Raw genomic sequence first — 18944 nt, 5'->3', positions numbered from 1 at the left:
CATGTCCAAATGGGCCTTGATGAAATGCGTCTATAGACTGTTCATACACATTTTAACGGGCCAAAGTTGAAGAGCTGTTGTCCGTTATTGTTTGTGCAAATATAGGCTGATTCATGTTCCCTTGCATTGTGTAACTGGTCCATGGCTAGTCTGGCTTTCACCAGACCAAGCTCAATCTTTTAAGAAATCAAAAAATAAATAGCGGGCAGATCAGGCTGGGTTCACCCAGCCTAGTCCATAGGCACCCGATATTGTTTAATTTTCCGATTGAGATATCCACGCTCTGGCTATTCTAAATGCAAAAATGCATCAGGGAGTTATGACAAAACTGTAACTAACAAACTAGATCCTAATAGAAAGCTGTTAGCTTCCCTAAGCTACAGGTAGGCTTAGAAGGTAGGCCTATTTACAACCTAAATTGTCAATAGGCTATGCTGGCGACACAAATAAAATCTCCTTTGGAAACCAATGGCTTACGCCTTACAGTATCAACCGGACTTAAACTGCCATATCGTGGCGAAAAGTTGTAATAAAATTCACGCAGCTCCATGAGTTAAGAAAAACGCGAATGAAGTAGCCACTTCTAAATGGGACCCACTACACAGTAGCTTAAGGTGTGTTGCTAAAGCAACCATAATGAAATGAAGGTGTCATTGTTTGGATACTTCACACACACATGCTTTTTAATTTCACAGACTACAACAAGCTGGAATCAAAGCACATCGATTCCCCTCTCACACCCTGCACGCACTTAAAACAAAATAAACAGGTGTCTCAGTCTCACGCATGTATAGGCAAAACTGTATCAGACCGGTGTAACGTTGGTAAATCTTCCATTGCACAGAATGATTTTTGTAGCACGTGCAACAAATGACAGTCGAAAGATACAATTACAGTGCTGCTATCAATTTGCTTGGTATAACCGCATTTATAGTTTTCTACAAATGCAATCAATCAAATTGGCCTCCATCACTCAACCAACGCTAACGGTAACATTACCTAGGTCCTTATTGATATTATAAGATTAACGTAGCCTACCTGCAGTAAAAACCAAGCATGTCCGATAAACATCCTCAGATTTATTTCGGCTTCAAGAAGAAATGGGAATTACATTTCATGTGAACATACAGACCTTTTAGGAAGCGTCCATTGTTTTTCCAACCCACTTTTAACTTCCAACAAAATTACGTCTCACTGCAACGATGCGCCATCTAGTGGACAAACGACTACTTATCGCCATTACTGGAAATGCAGTCATGATGATGATGAATATTTATTTTGGCTTTCTTTTAATCCTACTGAATTTGTAATTATGTATCGGCCGTTCTAATACCGATAGTATGTGTGTGTGCATGTGTATATGTGTGCACCGCCATCTACAGGCCAATGAGTGTACAGTCACTAAATGTACACATAACCTATTTTTTTTAGCCCCCCCATGGATGAAATTCTACGAAACTTGGCATACCCCCAGAGAATGCCGGGTCAATCATACACATAACATTTGGTGAGGTTTTGAACATCTTAACTGAAGATAGGGGCGATTAAAGCAGAATAATATTGCATTTTCATTTTTTACCGGGGGGGGGGTGCAAATCACAAATGAGTGATTATGGGCCAGATTGATGTGGGCTCTTCAGACCAACATACCATAAAATATTCTTCATCCTCAGTGCCACGGTTCAGGTAGTTATTTAGGAAAAACGGCTTTTTTTGCGGTTCGGGGGGCCCAGCACGGGGGCGGAGTGGCCCCCGGGGACGAAACAATTTTTTTCCGTAAAAGTCTAGTGGGGCTACATACCACCAAATTTCATGTGCCCCGGTGGTTCGGTGTCCCGGGTATCGTTGACCAAAAATTCAGGAAGTAGATGACGGGAAAAAAAAAAAAAAAAAAAAAAAACTTTGACAATCCCTATATGACCGCTTAAGCTTTGCGTCGCGCTTTGCACTACCTTGCGCTTGAGTGCACAATAGGGCTTATAATGTTAAGTGGCAGTGAATGTTATGTTGAAATGCAAGTTAAATAGCCTACTGATACAGTGCTAGACATAATCTAGCGGTCTGCTAATTCTGAATAACAGACCGTTGCTAAGTATAACAAACCGCTGTCAAGGAAAATGGGCTTTGTGCTTCTAAGTCAATTCTTTCATATCACTACGCAAGGATTGGAACTTCATTCAAAAGTGAAAGCAGACGGTTGATCAGCTGTGTTCTAAAGAATGTTTGATTCAAGTTCAGCGTGTGTTGGTTGCAAACTATTTGTTTCTCAGCAAAAGCCATGATGAAACGGTAACAAATAGGCTATAGCCTAGGCTATGTAGGCTAAAGAGTCATATCGAGTTTATTGTGTCGTTTTGGTAAGTAGCCGTGTAATAAGCGGGATAATGTATAGAACGCCGGTCATTGTCGGGAGATAGGTCCCTTCAGGGCGGAACAAGACCCCTGCGCGTCGGGGTCCGGTTCGCCCTGTCGGGACCTATCTCCCGACAATGACCGGCGTTTTATACATTATCCCTTACACATTAGACTAGTAGCTATATTAGTAAATAAGCCAAATGTACTGTATTTATAAACATAGTTTCCACTAACCAAAGTGCTGTACAGAAGACAATGAAGCAGATTATACATATACATACAATAAAATGTGTTATTATGACCGCCGCGCAGCGAAGCGGCGGTCATATAGGTTTAGTCAGAATTATTTATTTATTTATTTTTTTTTCGCATGCCCAAATTTCCGTCAATGATTCCCGGGACACTGAAAAACCGGGGTACACGAAACTTGGTGGGCATGTAACCCCACATGGATAGCATTGAACCATCGTTTTTCGTTTTGATCTTTAGCCCCCCCGCTGGACTGGACCCCCCGAAAGGAGGGTAGGGCAGACACAGTTTTCTGTGAATATCTCGAGAACCGTAGGGTTTAGGAGGACCATTTTTTTTTGTATGTTGATCTCAAGGGGCCATGTCAACCCATTACATAACCACTCATTTCATGTATAGCGCCACCTAGTTAAACACAAAAAAGTAAAAATGAGGTGTTGTAATCGCAGGTATCTGTGACCTAACATAGTCAAAACTGCACGAAATTGGAAGTGTAGGATCATTATGACACCCTCTGTATGCACGCCAAGTTTTGTGGAATTCCGTTCATCTGTGCATCTGTGAATATCTTGAGAACTGTAGGGCCTAGGATGACCATTTTTTTCCGTATGTTTGCCTCCAGGGGTCATGTTAACCCATTTCATGTGCACACATGTGCACAAACAGATACACACACACACACATACATTCACAGTAATCATACATTTGACACATACTCACACAGTAGACATATGTACGCTTGCATGCACAGGCACATACGCAGGCACACACACAAGCACGCACACACACACACACACACACACACACACACACATACACACACACCCACACACATAACATAAACATGTACATGCACACATGCACACAATTCAAGAATTTCTCAGAATTATGGAGGTGGGGTTGTATAAAATGAATTTTACATGTGAAATCTATGCACTAATCATGTTTTGGTACTTGTTGTCTAGCAGATACCAGTGAGAATTGAGTGTGGATAATGCAATTTAGTGAGACAGTTAGAATCATATAGGCCTTTCAGCGTGATTTATTTTTGTGGAAAAAATGTGCTGGACTGGGCGGCGGTCATATTTTGTACCGCTCTGCGGTACATCTAGTTTCTTTAATCTTTAATCAGCCAAAGAAGACACTCCTGTTAGTTACTCTTCCTTACTCTTCCTTGGCTTCCTAGTGCAGTCAGAATTGAATTCAAATCCCTCACGCTGGTCAACAACAGACATACTGGATCTGTACTAGAGATGCACCGATATGGAATTTTAGGGCTGTTAATGATAACCGATATTTATCGGTTTGTGGTGGCTGATACCGATACGAGAACCACTAATATTACTCTTGAAAAAGAACTTTGAAAAATTGCACTGACTTCTTTAAACTGTTCATTATAATGATAATGTGTATTGCACGTTGCTTAGAACACACGCCTCTGCCAATAACCATAACCATGAAAGATCTTCATCAGCAGGCAGGCACACACCCATGACAGTGACCAGAAAACAGCAAGGGCAATCACAGAGGAACAGTCATGACAGCACAGAGTTACAGAAGGGAGTCTAGAAGGCCAGACAAATATGCTTCCCGGCCGCTAGGTGAGTCAGCGTCGGACTCGGACTGCAGTCAAACTGCAGTCCGCTCAACCAACCCTGTCCCTGAGGGCCCAGTGGCATCAACATTACTGTACACCAGATTCTAGCTATGATATTATGTCTCACAGAGTCTATCAAAGCCTAGATTTAAAAGCAGTAATGAAGTAGTTGTTGATGAAGCAGTTTTTATATCAGGAGGCGACTGGTTTCACAGTTGTGGAGAAAAGACTGCAAAGGCTCTGTCACCTTTTTGCTTGAAATACTGTAGAGCTTTGCTGCTAGATGTGAAAGATGGGGGCTGGGAGTGAATGGTTAAGGTCAGTGATATAGGTTAGGTCATATAACATTCAGGGAGTGTTATGACTAGTGCAATGGTAGACTTGGATTGGATATCTTTTCACTCTTTATAGTGCACTTGAGTCAATGCATTTGGTACCATTCATGCATCTCAGCAGGACTGTTAAGTGGCATTCAATGTTGTTATTCTGTGGAAAAAAAACACACAAACAAAACTTTGGCATTTGAGCATGACTCCTCCAGGGTGAGGTAGATGCAGAATACACTGATTGGACTGCAAGCACTGTATAGAAAAGATACATTAAAGATCAGTACAAATGCCTATGTTTTAGATTTCCTGTTCAGTCTATAAGTAGTAAACAACACAATAAATAATATCAGTAAATAATCAAATCAGAAAGTAATAATATTGACGCCAGGGTGGACATCCGGAAGGCACACTTAGAGAGACATGATGAAAAATGTAGCGCTTGGGTACTTACATGTCTCTATTAAGGAAGCAATGCAGGAACAGTTTATCCCATTCTCAGCCATAACTCGTTTTGGCTGTCAAGAAGAGATTAAACTGGCTTAAGTGAGCAGACGAGGTGATTTCATAATTAACCATTTGACATTAAAAACTTGTTGAGTTGAATGGAACTCCATAGTGAAGTGTGTTTATATTATGTAATTATGTGTTATCTTACACACCATGGCCAACAGAGGATCCTGGAATATTGCTGGCCTTGTTTCAGAGCGACATCTGCCAAATTAAAACTCAAAATAGCATCTTAATTCTGTGACTGAAACTTCTGGAGTCAAGGTTATCGGGGACAGTGCAATGAGTAAGGGAAGTGTGTGTGCTGATAGTTAGGACAACACTTAACAGTATAATGTCCAGGAGTATGTGGACAGGTAAGGGAGGCCTAGTCACTTGTGGGACTTGAATGTAGATATTCTTGATCTCCATGGATGATGTTTTAGAATGATGGGTGACTGCAGTATGAGCAAAATTCCCTCTTGTACTTGAGGCCACATGGACATGGGCTCAGCCAAGGCCGAGATATGCATATGAAGGAGGAAGCAACCGCGTTTCTGGTTCTGGTTTGTGGCCAAGCACCGAACTCTCCTTATTCAACAAGGCCAAGGTACTAGAAACGGTTTTCCATCCTGTCATCTTTAATGTCATTGAAGTCTTTGCTGCTTTGACACAACCTGAAACTAAAACTAGGGTAGTTGTTAGGCTTTTCTTTTGACAGCAGTTTACTTGGAAAAACATTTGTGGGGTTTGAATATTTCATTATTGAACGAATACGAACACTTTTTTTATCTTCTCTCTCGTCTGTTGCCAAACAACGTCTGGGACCCTTGAAAATGAATGTCTTAATTGGCTTGCATGCTGCAGTCATGGAGACACTGGATGTGAACTCTGAATTTTTTGTCCAATTACAGGACAGATGTCACAGCTCCTCTCCTCTGAGTTCAATAGAGCAGAACAGCGAGATTTTGTCCACACTCATTCTGTCACACTTTTCCGTGACACATCATCACACAGGCGATCTCCCATGATTTTTGTCGGCTTCCACATGGAGGCATTGAATTTTTATGACACACATTACTTGCCCTATGTGCACGTGGGCAAAGTAGGTCATTTGTGAGGTGTGTGCACTCTTCACTTCTCAGCAGGGTGCCCTCACTCTTCAAAACACTGATTTCCTGAGTGGTGTTCTCTTAAAACTATAATATCAGTGTCAGCCTAGAACTAATCTACTGTAGTGTGCAGCTGGAACAGCATATTGTGTGGACTGATAAATAAAGATAGTGTTCACCTCAGTGTTATGTATTACGGATTATGCTTATACCAGCAAATAATTTAATACAAAAAATATTATTCAGAATTACAACAGGAATAAACGGTTTTAAATGCATTAGATACACGTTGGAGATCATTGAAAAAAGATGTAAAGCAAGTTACTCTCACCAAAAGTCTCAGTCGAAAATGTTTATGAGTTGTGGTTGCCAGAAAAAGTGTGTTGGGCTCATTTAGGACTGTTTCTCGGGGGCATACAGGGAACACCTGTGCGTGACCACCGTCAGCCTGAGCAAATTACATTCACACTGGCACAGGCTGTTTATTGTGGCAGACACTCATTGAGACACATTTTGTGTGTGTGTGTGTGTGTGTGTGTGTTTTGCTTTGTGTGCCTTAGAGAAAAAGCGAGTGAGAGAGTTTATATTTGTGGGGTTCTGTTTGTGTATATATGGTTGGCAAGTGCCTGTGTGTGTAATCAGGATGGAATAGCAGGCAAAAGTGATTGTGAGAAAGGGCCTTGGGTGAAGTCAGCATGCTATGATGTTTACGCCTCACGTCCATCGGCTTAATCCGGGATGTAATTGTTCGTTATCTCACAACAGTTGCTAAACATGCAGAAATTAAAGTGCTTACCACAATCAGATCAGTTGTGCAATTGACCACAACCTCAAAATGGCTTCATGGTTTTGAATAGTGTGTGTGCGCTCTGACATCCCACGTCCTTTCCTGAAATACTATGGGCACAGAAGCCACAAATGCCATTCATTAGATCAGGCACCTCAGAGGCATGAGAAATGTCACTTTTGATTTTGCGCCCCCTGACTTTCTTACACACTGTGCTTAAAACCAAGCTGCTCAAGGGAATAGCTGTAAGCAGGCCATTCATGCTGACCTGAGAGCCCCTGCAACATGACTTTTGCCTCTCTAAGCCTAGAGAGCATACTGCAGGAAACAGTCACACACACACACACACACACACACACACACACGCGCGCCACCACTTGCGCACATAAGCGCAGTCTTAGTGGCTGTTGAATAATGACAGTTCACCCACCTACATTTCATCCATCCTTTTTTAAAGCCTCTAAAAATGAACCATGAGTCGTTACATATTACCCAGAGTTTAGGTGGTGTCCCTGATGTTGATGCATACTTTTATCAGCATGTACATTTAGCCCTGTGCTGGGGAAATGAGTTAGTCAGATCCAGGATATATTCCAAAACACAATCAGAAGCAGACAGGAAATAGTTGGCTTAAGGTGACTGTATTACATGGATTTGGTGAATCATGCATCAGCTTCATTTCATCCATTACTTGTGTAGATGGATAATGAAACCGTTATCGTCTACTGTGTGGACTAGGGTTGGGCGATGTCCCCAGAATTGGCATTTGACAATGTGTGCAGTAAAGAATTGTGATGGACGATACTATCATCAGGGGTGGGGGTGGGTGAAGTATAGTAAACACTTCTTACTATGTCTGTACATTTATCATTTTCTACAAACAATTACACAACATATGTATATGGCCTGATGAAAGTGGACAGCCAAGAGACACTACCGAAGTTGTGTGCAAGATCTGCTCTGGTGTAATCTGCGCAAAACATGGACAGACAACCAGTCTGCATAAACACTTGTTAAACGTGTGCACAATCCAGCGGAATATTCCACATTGCCAGCATGGGCAAAATATCTACGTAAGACATGTCACGGTTGCTCGTCTAAAATAAAAAAGCTACGTAAGACATGTCACGGTTGCTCATCTAAAAGCTACGTAAAACATGTCACTGTTGCTCATAGCTACGTAAGACATGTCACGGTTGCTCGTCTAAAAGCTACGTAAGACATGTCGCGGTTGCTCGTCTAAAAGCTACGTAAGACATGTCACGGTTGCTCATCTAAAAGCTACGTAAGACATGTCACGGTTGCTCATCTAAAAGCTACGTAAGACATGTCACGGTTGATCATCTAAAAGCTACGTAAGACATGTCACGGTTGCTCATCTAAAATAAAAGAGCTACGTAAGACATGTCACGGTTGCTCATCTAAAAGCTACGTAAGACATGTCACGGTTGCTAAAATCTTCAGTTGTCTGTACCAACTTCAAATGCTACACATCTCATAACCTGCATGTCAGGTCATCAGTTACTATGTAATTTCCGGAGCTATGAGGATTGTATTTGTATAAAACGGTATTTTCACATAGACTAATTAGTCCTTAATTTTTGCACTCTCTGTCTGACAGTCTTTAATGTAGCCCGCATATGTATCAGTTCTACGCTTTATGTTAATTTCCAGGGAAATCCCTGCAAAGTCTTTACAGTATGTTTAATGTGAATGCAGGGTCTATAGAATTTGTGCGTTTCAGGCAGTTTGGTGGCGTGGCATCACAATGGTGGCTTCCCATCGTGAAGTCAACCCTAGTGTGGATCATGGAGAGCCTCCACGTTATAATGTCATGGCTTTATGGAAATATATTCTTTAGTTTGTATGAAAAGATATTCTGTACATTAGGAAAACTGTCTGAGGTCCATGTGTCTTTATTCTGTGTAATTATTTTGTGAAACTGAATTATGTTTAGTAAGTTGTATGTTATATGTTTAGTGTGTGGGAAAGGAAGACTGGTTTAAGTGAAAGAGCAGACCTGGCAGAAAATGTCATAGATAAGGTTTGGTGCCAGGAAATGTAAGCAAAACCTAAAGAATGGCAAAACCTAAAGAATGTATGAATAACAGGATGAGAGGGCAAAGGTGGAGTACCATATGTGACTTGGTCAGCTATCTGTTAACATAGGTGGTGGGAAAGCCAGAGTGTGTCCAGTCTGGGATGACTTGAAGGGGTATAAAGGCTGGACAGCAGCCAGAGTATGGTAGCTAGCTTGCTTGCTTCACTAACCAATGCTCCGGTGTGCATTAAAGCCATCATCTGCAGTGTACATCCACGGTGTGCGGACTTCTTTTGAGTTTGTATTATTTAACTTCAATTTGACACCACAATAACACTGTGAGAACATGAAACCATCCTGGCCTCATTCTATGTGTGCACTGAGAGCTAACAGCTGGCCCAATAAGAGTGTGATCCCAGCTAAGCTTTCTCATTCCTGTATAAACAGAGTCAATTAAATTGTTTTTTTTTTTTTTTCAGACAAATAATTTGTCCTGCTCAGTGACCTAAATAAGTAGGCTAAGAGATAATGCTCACAGCCAGCTGGTCATTATTACAAAGTAAACTCCGACTGGGCAATCAGTAATCAGTAATAGTTGTTGTACGATAATGACCCATAGGTGTACTACATGGCTTATTATTGTAATTACTGTAAATTAACAGTTTCTCCTAGGACAATCAAACTGAATGTAAGCAGTGTAGTAAACTCTGCTTGTGTGACACCCTGCCAACTCTGCTGGCAGAGTGGAGCCACGCACACACACAGACACAGAGGTATACACACACTGGCACAGCAGCAGTGCACATAAATTTACAGACACACACACACATTAATTACCTAGCAGCGAAGGACTACTCACTGCACAACACTCTACACACTCAACAAATGAACGATGCAATCCGATCAAGACCAAGCTCCAACTCACTTCAAGAGCTGTTTAGGTTATGATCCAAAGGATCACAAATGGAGTTGTGCATGATTCAGCCAGAATTGGAGAAGGAATCAGATACTGAAGAAGAAGAACCAGTCCCTCAAAGATTGGAATGTACCGTAAGTTTCTTGATTCCGAATGTAGGCTACTGAGGGGCAGCTGTGGCCTACTGGTTAGTGCTTCGGACTTGTAACCGGAGGGTTGCCGGTTTGAATCCCGACCAGTAGCCACGGCTGAAGTGCCCTTGAGCAAGGTACCTAACCCCTCACTGCTCCCCGAACGCCACTGTTTTTGCAGGTAGCTCAATGCGCTGGGATTAGTGTGCTTCACCTCACTGTGTGTTCACTGTCTGCTGAGTGTGTTTCACTAATTCACGGATTGGGATAAATGCAGAGAACAAATTTCCCTCACAGGATCAAAAGAGTATATATACACTTATACTTATATATACTGTAACATAGCTACTGTATGCGAGCTATCATCCATTCTTTAGAAAGGCACTAACATCTGAAGTAGTCTAGTGGTGTCCTCACCACTGTCCACATGACAATATCTGTCAGTTAGGCTGCTTAAACCCTGTTTTTTTTTATGCTGCCTAACACAATATCCAGCTCAACTATAATTGTATACATTACTTTATTAATTTCTTAATTTATTCTAATTTATTTAACGCATATATTTAATTTGCGGGAGTACAGTGAATCATCTGTTTCTCCTGCATCTGCAAATACACCCCTCTCTTCCCGCCCTCTCTCGCATAGATCTTTCAAAACATGTCCCGCACCACACACTTTTGCACTGTGACCCACGGGTCCCGCGGGAGTGCAGACCTCTAGACCAAAGTAACTTTCTTTTAGCAGTTCCTTTGCTGTGCCAATGCGTGTGCTATATTTAGCTCGGCTCCGGCCAGCTTTGATAAAAGGGAGTTTCATATTGGGAGGGAAAATGAAAACCAGTGCCCCCAGTGGTTTCGGTCCTATTGAAGAGCAGCTTCAATGTGAAGTCCCATAGGCCTAGTTTTCAAAAAAATATTATGAAGCCAAATCGGCAACTAGAAGTCACGTTACTTTACCCTTTGACGTTATCCTGTGATCTCATTGTCCATGCTGATGGCTTGTGACAACCCGTAAATTGTGAAATGACGTCACCTCCTCGTATGAAGTACTTGGGTTTGCGTTTATGTTCACCATGCGTGTATGTTTGACTCATTGTGTTATGTAACACAATGAGTCAAAGACCAATCAATCGCCAGTATTCACCTCAAGTAATGTACCGTTGTCTAATGTTTGTTTTTAGCAACACAGCAACATTGCTAGCCATTTTTAACACCAACGGATAAACACATTCCACGATATTCCACGAACAATATAACACATACCCTTGAGGCATTGTAATGTGTATTAAAATGTAATTGAAATGGACATTCATATTTGCTAAGTAGTAAAAAGAATAGTAAAATAGCACAGCTACTTAAGACAAACATATGGCACAGCCATCTTTGTTTTCAAGTCGTAAGAACTCGCCATTGAACTTGGGGATCTTCTGGCTTGTACTTTGCTTCTCGTCAGACGTCTTGAAATGGGTGTGTCATTGCGTAATTTTGCGTAACTTCCATTTTTTTTTGACAACTTACTACTGGTAAGACAAGTACGATGGACAACGGGATCAAAGGGTTACTCACCATGGCATGGTTAGCGTTGACACTTAACACTTACTGCTAGCTCTTCATGTGAGTAGGAGCACAACTCAAGTTACCCTAACATAAAGGTAATCACCATGCGGTTTACATTGTGCTCCGTCATTACAAAGCATGTTTGCCAGTCAAGCAAATTACAAAACATGTTTGCCAGTCAAGCAAATTGCCATTTTGATCAGTTAGAGATGAAGCGCTCAAAGTGGTGACGTCACATGCAACTGTAGTTTGTTATTACCATGTTACAAAAAAACTCAATTCATACTGATCCTAAAAATAAGGTATGACCACTAGAAGCAATAGAGGTGACCCCAATGCATATCATTAGCCATTCAACTAACTTCCCGATGTGGGCTGAGATATAATAATAAAAAAAAAAAGCTATGTAGAATCCAATCAAATCTGCTAAGCTCTAGGAACGCAGCCAGTAGGGGGCGATGAGATTTCTTTCCCTCCCTATAGAGATGGAGGGAATATGAAGCTCTGCAAGCTTTTATACAATCATTATGACTGCATCCCAAAGCTCTATTTGCATACGGCCTCTCTCCTCTGTCCTCCAGCTCATGCCCCGGAAATCTTTCAATGCTCGACGTCATCGAGGATGTCTCATTTATCTAAATTGCAGCCAAAGGGCCGATATGTGAGGAAACGCGAGAGCATCCTTTGCGGAAGCATTTTAGGTTGGAATTGTGCGATCATTGATCCAAGCTGTCAAGGTGAAATGTTCCCTCCCACGTCTATCAACTTTTGGTTTCCAACATGTTTGTAGGGATTTATTAGTGACAATAAATTAGTAGACAGTCCAAGAAAAGATCTTTAAATGCTGGAATTATCATGCAACTTACCATGCAAACTTTAAAAAAAAGTTCATACCTGTTTTGTTCATGTATTGTATAGTAAGTATTCATTCATGTCTCGAAAACTATCAAACATTACCTCATTCATTATCAGGGTCAATAAGTGGGAAGAGTCCATATTCATATATTTTTAGGCTTTATGAATTCATATTCTCTGCAATTTGCGTGTCTGTTTATTCTAGCCTTAGAGGTGATGCGCCGCATCATCAGTAATTGACATCTCTTAAAAGTGATGCGTGAGTGAGCAGAACATCTCATTTCTCATATCGGTCTCTCCTTCATTCCTCCATCCTCCTATCGTTCCTTCCTTGTTTTCTTCACAACAATAATTAGAAGGAGGGCTTAGAATAGGAGGAAAGAAGGAAGGGAGGATGGACGAAAAGACAAAAACTATGTAACCCCAAAACACAGACATATGCAAGTTACCTCAAAGAAGCATGTATCATTTTGAAAATGTCCACCACATAATATGTGGACTTTTGTCCCTTTAGCTAGGGAACATATCGATAACTACATAGAAGGAGCCTTTGTCTTCATAACTGTTACTTGCTAGGTTTGTCTGTAGTGTAGGCCTAGTAAGCAGCATTAAAGCATTAAAGCATTGTAATTTTGATTCTTAAAAAACATGAAAAGCAGTCAACAAGTGTGGGCACGGTAGAGGGAGTTACCATCATATGATGGTGTTATGTCAGTCTTATGCTACCCCTTCAAATATAGTGTTACCTAAGTATTGCACAGATCAGAATGGTGACTTCTCAACTGTGTTGGTCTATAACATTACACATTTGTCTATAAAGTTAAACTTTAAGGCATTTTTGGGGGTGGAAAAAGCCTCTCAGTTTTATGCAGTCTATTATTTTGATGCCAAAACAGGAGGTTTTGAAAAGCTTTTTTGAAAAGGCTTTTAAAGTAGGTCCCCTGATGGGTGAGTAGCAAAGTCTTTCTCTTGATGTTGTGCCCCCTCCCTCTCTCCACCTCCACTGAAAAAGTGCCTGACATGCCATGTGAAATGAGTAGGTTGTGCTGCCATTCTCTATCTTGTATCAACGCAGTAATCAAAGTGTCTTATTTGTGACATCTGTTTACGTGCAGCCATCATTTGGAGGATAGTTTTGTTTGACCCCCTGGACTATCAGGGTTTGATCCCATGGAAACATCTCTGGTGTGTCTTCATTTTGTCCATGTGCTTGTTTGAATTGCCGTCATGATGACAGCTGTACCCTGATTCATGGCTGTCTTGAAAAGACATGCCAAAGACCCTTCAGCAGCAGCATAGGGCCTGCCCTACTTTCATCAGCATATTCTAGGTCATAACCTTAATTTGAAATGTCTGGAAAACCAGGATGGCAAATCCCACACAGGTGCATGACTCATTCCAAAAGAGAGGAGTAGAATTTTAAGTCTCAGAATTTAGCAGATGTATGGCAAAGCTTGACTATATTGACAATTAATTATGTTGTTGAAGCATTCTGTCATTCTGTAGACAATGGCAAGGCAATGTTGTCTTGCTTTTAAAAAGCAGAAAAAGACAGAGAAAAAAAGGATGACTTGCACTTTGCCAAACTGAGGTGGTCAAACGGCATTATGTCTCAGTCTAGTTGTGTTTTACTGTAATTTGTCAGTGAGAAAGTGAAGGTGGTGAATTCTTTATTTATACATTATGTAATACCCAACATAGCTGATTAATTTACAATATGCCAGGTTTACAGACAGAAGTGACACATTCTAAGCTCTTGTTTATCACAGCTGTGTATTACATTAGTCATGACTTTGCAGAAAAGCCCACAACAAGGGGCTAGGTAGTCTTCCTAGTGAGAGCAAAGGGATCTCTCTATTTTGAGTTTCTACAGCAGTGTTGAAGCCAGAGAATGAGTTGGTTTGCTGAGCTTCGGTGGATCACATTTGGAACCATTTATATAACTGTTACTTCATATATTTTATGACCTAGGTCCTACTGTAGTATTGAAAATATAAATACGAAATGAAGTGCCTTTAAAAAGACCTCGGTGACATTTAGCATGATCTTTCCTGACTGCTTGCTATACTCCATCAAGGTAATGCATCTTAACTGATGTAGTGCTAGGAGAAAAATGTCTTCATCAGTGAGAGTCTATAGTCACTGGAACTGTAGAGCTGTCATAAGTGTTTATCCTTGGAACAGAAGACATACACATATGGTCAGATGAATCATCATTCCCACAGAGATGGGTTGTTTATTGAAAATGTACTGCACCATCAAAAACACATACCAAAAGGGCCACTTCCAACAGTAAAGGAAGCTTTTGGTATCATAGGGTTATACACACATCTTTTAAAAGACAAAGAGGACATCAGCACTCAGCACATAAAATTTAAATATGTCACATAATTGTTTTATGTATTTTAGGGACAACCTTGAAGATGAAATAAAGTGTCACATAATTGTTTTTCAGCCATTGCTTTTGTCAAGTTCAATGGAATGTAGAGTGAATGGTGGATGTTTTTTTGTGTGATGCACGTCAAATGAACGTGGAAGACTTTCAGATAATCAGTGATCTTGTGGCAAAATATCGGTGCAGCTTCAACTGTGTTGACCACATGCCTCCAGCCTCTTGCGGCATTGTTTGACACAACAAAGTCTATTTAAATTCAAGGTGCACTGAATATTGAAATTGGTAGGTTAGGCTGCATACATTTTTTAATTGTTAAATTACCCTCTTGGATTTCTACACAAATATTTGAAATGCTATGTTTACTAAAGAATCGGCCTGCATAGCACAAGGCTGAGTAATGTCAGGTGTTATTGTTTTTGGCAGTGTTTGCAATATGTAGCTGTTTTGTCTAAATCTGGTTGACATTGCATGAATAACTATGCCAATGTCAACTTAACAGAAGAAGTATTAGTTTAATTTCAGTCTCTTAAAGTGTCTTGAGTGATATGGACATATTAACGAAATTCAGAAATTAAGAGGATTCTGGAGAGAAATCTAATTTATTACATTCTGCAAGAACTCTCTTGGAGGCTGATAAAATGGACTGTGAAATGTAGAAAATGGGAAAAGAGGACACTCCAGTTCAAAGCTGATGACAGACAGAGCTATTAAATAGATGCAAATAACTCCAGGAATAAGAGGCTTGGTAAATCCGCCTTCATGAATGTTTTTTCCCACTAAGAAATTGATAAGAAGCGATTGAATTGGTGTACATCATTGAACCTGCTGAGCGTAGTGCAGAATGAAGTTCCTGGCCCAAGGCCATGCTCTAAGTGAGAGAGTGCTATACACCAGTGAAGTTGTATCTCTGTAGTTCGACAGCGACCACTGCTTCCTGTGTGCTCTCTCCCTTGCAGCTGTCATGGGCTATGAGGTGAGGCTCTGCTGCGCTGTCATTCTGCCACTTTTCTGCCCATCTCTGCCACTCTGTGATTCTCCCACCGCTGACTTATGGTGGGCACAGGTGGTGGAGTTGAGGTGCTTAGGATTCATTCCCGAGGCTGGCACATTTACATGGGAATGAGTTGGTAGGAACCATGCTGGCAGCATGGGTCAGTGGCACTATGAAGATATATATATATATATATATATATATATATATATATATATATATATGTTTTAGGTTAAGAGATGAAGTCCTTCCACAGTGCTGTTGATATATTATTACTGTGATGTGTGTATGTATGTAAATGTATGTTTTTACATTCTGAGATAATGAATTAGCTTATTGTGATGCCTGGATACTAAGCTGGTGCTAAACTATGGTAAACCCGGTAATTCTATGGTAAATCCGTCTAAAATACTATTGTACATGTACATTTAATTGTTTTGTGTATTTAGAATGTGTCTTTAGATGATAATTATATTAGCTTTTCAGTTCCCAATGCCAATTATGCTGCAGTATAACATCAGGTTTACTGATGGTGGCTCCCACCCAACTTCAATATTATCAAATTTGTAATGCCAATGCTGCATTTTAATGTGTGTGATTTTAATGCTCAGCCCCTGTGGGAAGTCATTACAAGCTTAGCAAGCAATGGCTCAAATACAATTTTACAAAGAAATTGAATTTCCATTATCTATTCATTGGTCAATTTTCCTTTTATCCCAATTTGTATTATCTTGATTGAAGATGTTCATACAACATGTGCCCTACTTTTCCTTATCAGATGTATTCTCTTCACAAACACGGAGTTGCACATCCTGTTAAATTTGACTCAAAAGTGTGGAATTAGACCACGCTAATGCTATCAGCATGAGCTCATCCTGTATGCACTTTAAGAGTATAATCCCAAGGGCTACAAATACATAAATCATTTTGTTTTGCAAAGTTGTGCCTTTTCAGCCATGGAAGTCCTTTTCAGAGACATCTGTGTCCGGCTATTGACAAGTCAAGGTTAGCAAATGTTTCTGTTGCTTGTGTGCAGTTGTATTATTTATTTATTTCTCAAAAACTGTCATCACTGCTTCTATCAGGGTCACCCACAAGTTAACTTAGAGGAGTTATGGAATGAACTGGACTTCCAGATCAGGAGGAACATTGTGTGAGCTGTGTCATGGTTTTCGAGGATCACTTATTTTATGGAGGTTTGGGAGTGCCTAGAAGAAGACTGACTCTTGCAGTGAAACATTCTTAGCTGCAACCATGTAAGCAATAATAACCTTGTGTTGTTCAGGCACACATTTGAATAGGTCAAATAGCAAAACAAGCACAAATATAGAGTGCACCAGGATTGATTGGGTCCTAATCTGCAGTGGTTGCCCATCATATACAGATAAGCACTATCATTTCTCAGCACAATTAAGATATCAAATGTGAAATACAAATATAAACAAACCACCAATAACAAGGGATTCAGTCCCATCACATACGATTCAATAGCCTACAGTGCTGCCAGTGAACAATGCGGTCACTGCAATTTGGAATAGCAGTACCTGCATGTACAGTAGACTCAACGGTGCTGTTTGTGGTCCAACAAGATCGGTGCGGTTTGTGGTCCAACAAGATGCGACTGGCTGCATTTGTATTGCAGTTGGCCAAGGGAACTGGGGAGAAGTGGGAGAGGTATGACCTGGGGCAGTTGGTTGTAGGGGTGTATCGGTACGCAAAATCACGATTCGGTACTTACCTTGGTGTTAAAGTCACAGTCCGGTTAATTTTCAGCACTGTGTAAGTACTGCTACAGTAGTCTAACATTCACTGACAATATTGCTAATGTTCAACCCAAGCAAGAATAGTATTCTTAAAAAAGGTGTGCTTTTGTGTCCTGTTGTGTTCATGATCCTTGTTTCTTCCTGACTTCGTTGGCCCTGATTATTTGATTCATATGTCACTTGTGTCCTCCTGTTTGTCCCAGTGTTCTTAAACCCTCATGTTCCCTATGTCTTTGTTTGTGTTTGTGCGTTCATGTTCACATGTGGTATTGCTCATTTCTTATTTTGTGTTCTTGTATCCATGTTTTGGAAGTACAGATTCTAATTTTGTTTCAAAGTTTGCAGTTTTGTGCATTGTGGCCCTAATTTACAGCTATGCATGACGATATGAAGTAAATTATGGAGAATAGCACAGCTTACTTCACATTCAGTTCACTCATTGATAAATGTTCTAAAGGAAAACCTCTGTAAGGCACCTGAAACACCTTATCAATGACATAACATAGCCAGGTCAATTTAGTATACTGTCTATGAAGACAGATTATGGTAACAAGCTCAGGCACACTTCAATCATTTGTGCAGGCTGTTTGTTATAAGCAATTGCTTTATGTCTATGCTCTGCCCTCAAGGAAAGATTATGGCAATGAAGGTAAAGTAAAGAAAAAGAAGAGTTAAGGGTTGTTGCTGTTTGGTTCAGTAAATTGCCTTAAGGTTAACAATGAAGATGCAATTTTAAAAGCCTGATCTACTAAGGACATTTTTGTGTTTTTTCTTTACCTTGTATGTCTACGTCAGGCATTTTCCTTTTTATGCCTTTGCATTACAGGCTGGTATATATAGTGTAAACAAATGTGTAACATCTAACAAAGAAATGCAAATTGTGGGATTCACTGGGAGGCTGATTGATGTGAGGCAAAAGTACGGCACTAAACACAAGTTTGAAGTAACTCACAAGATTAGAAATCCGCTTTCAGAACACTGTATGCTGGTTTTTTTTTATGATAGGGATAACAACCCTCAATGTACCACCACCTCCATTATTTTCATATGTCAGGACACCTCAGCAGCCATTATCAGAGAGGAATGACTGCCCTGACACAAAGTGGATCCTGACTGTACATTATCCATGACCTGTCTGACTGAAAAGTAAAGAAAATAGTTGAAGTAATTCAGGCAAATGTCATGATGTAAACCCCATGCACTGGTCGGTACAAGGACTTTGGGCAGACAGAGAAGAAAAAGTGACAATGTATGTTTTCTTTCACAGGAAGTGCTTACAGAGAATGCATGGAGAATGGGACCTGGGCTTTCAGAAGTAATTATTCAAATTGTGAGCCAATTTTGGAAGAGAAGGTGGGTGTGCTTTTAAAAAAATGAACAT

General features: G+C 40.5%; 1 protein-coding gene across 3 annotated transcripts in view; it reads left to right on the top strand.

Annotated features, from left to right (window-relative positions):
- crhr2 (corticotropin releasing hormone receptor 2) overlaps positions 1–18944 on the top strand; it is an 81234-nt gene that overhangs the window by 30128 nt on the left and 32162 nt on the right. For all 3 annotated transcript variants that reach the window (XM_076295725.1, XM_076295724.1, XM_076295723.1), the window contains exon 3: positions 18831–18916. In XM_076295725.1, coding sequence (XP_076151840.1) covers positions 18831–18916 — 86 coding nt within the window. The remainder of the gene's footprint in view (positions 1–18830; positions 18917–18944) is intronic.

Source organism: Alosa pseudoharengus, unplaced genomic scaffold, assembly GCF_046254945.1.
Source record: "Alosa pseudoharengus isolate Yale_2024_CS ecotype anadromous, Long Island Sound unplaced genomic scaffold, YU_APseudo_1.1 YU_APseudo_1.1_scf_2, whole genome shotgun sequence".
NCBI classification, from domain to species: domain Eukaryota; kingdom Metazoa; phylum Chordata; class Actinopteri; order Clupeiformes; family Clupeidae; genus Alosa; species Alosa pseudoharengus.
Note: the sequence above shows the minus strand (reverse complement) of the source record. Positions and strands in the feature narration are given on the sequence as shown.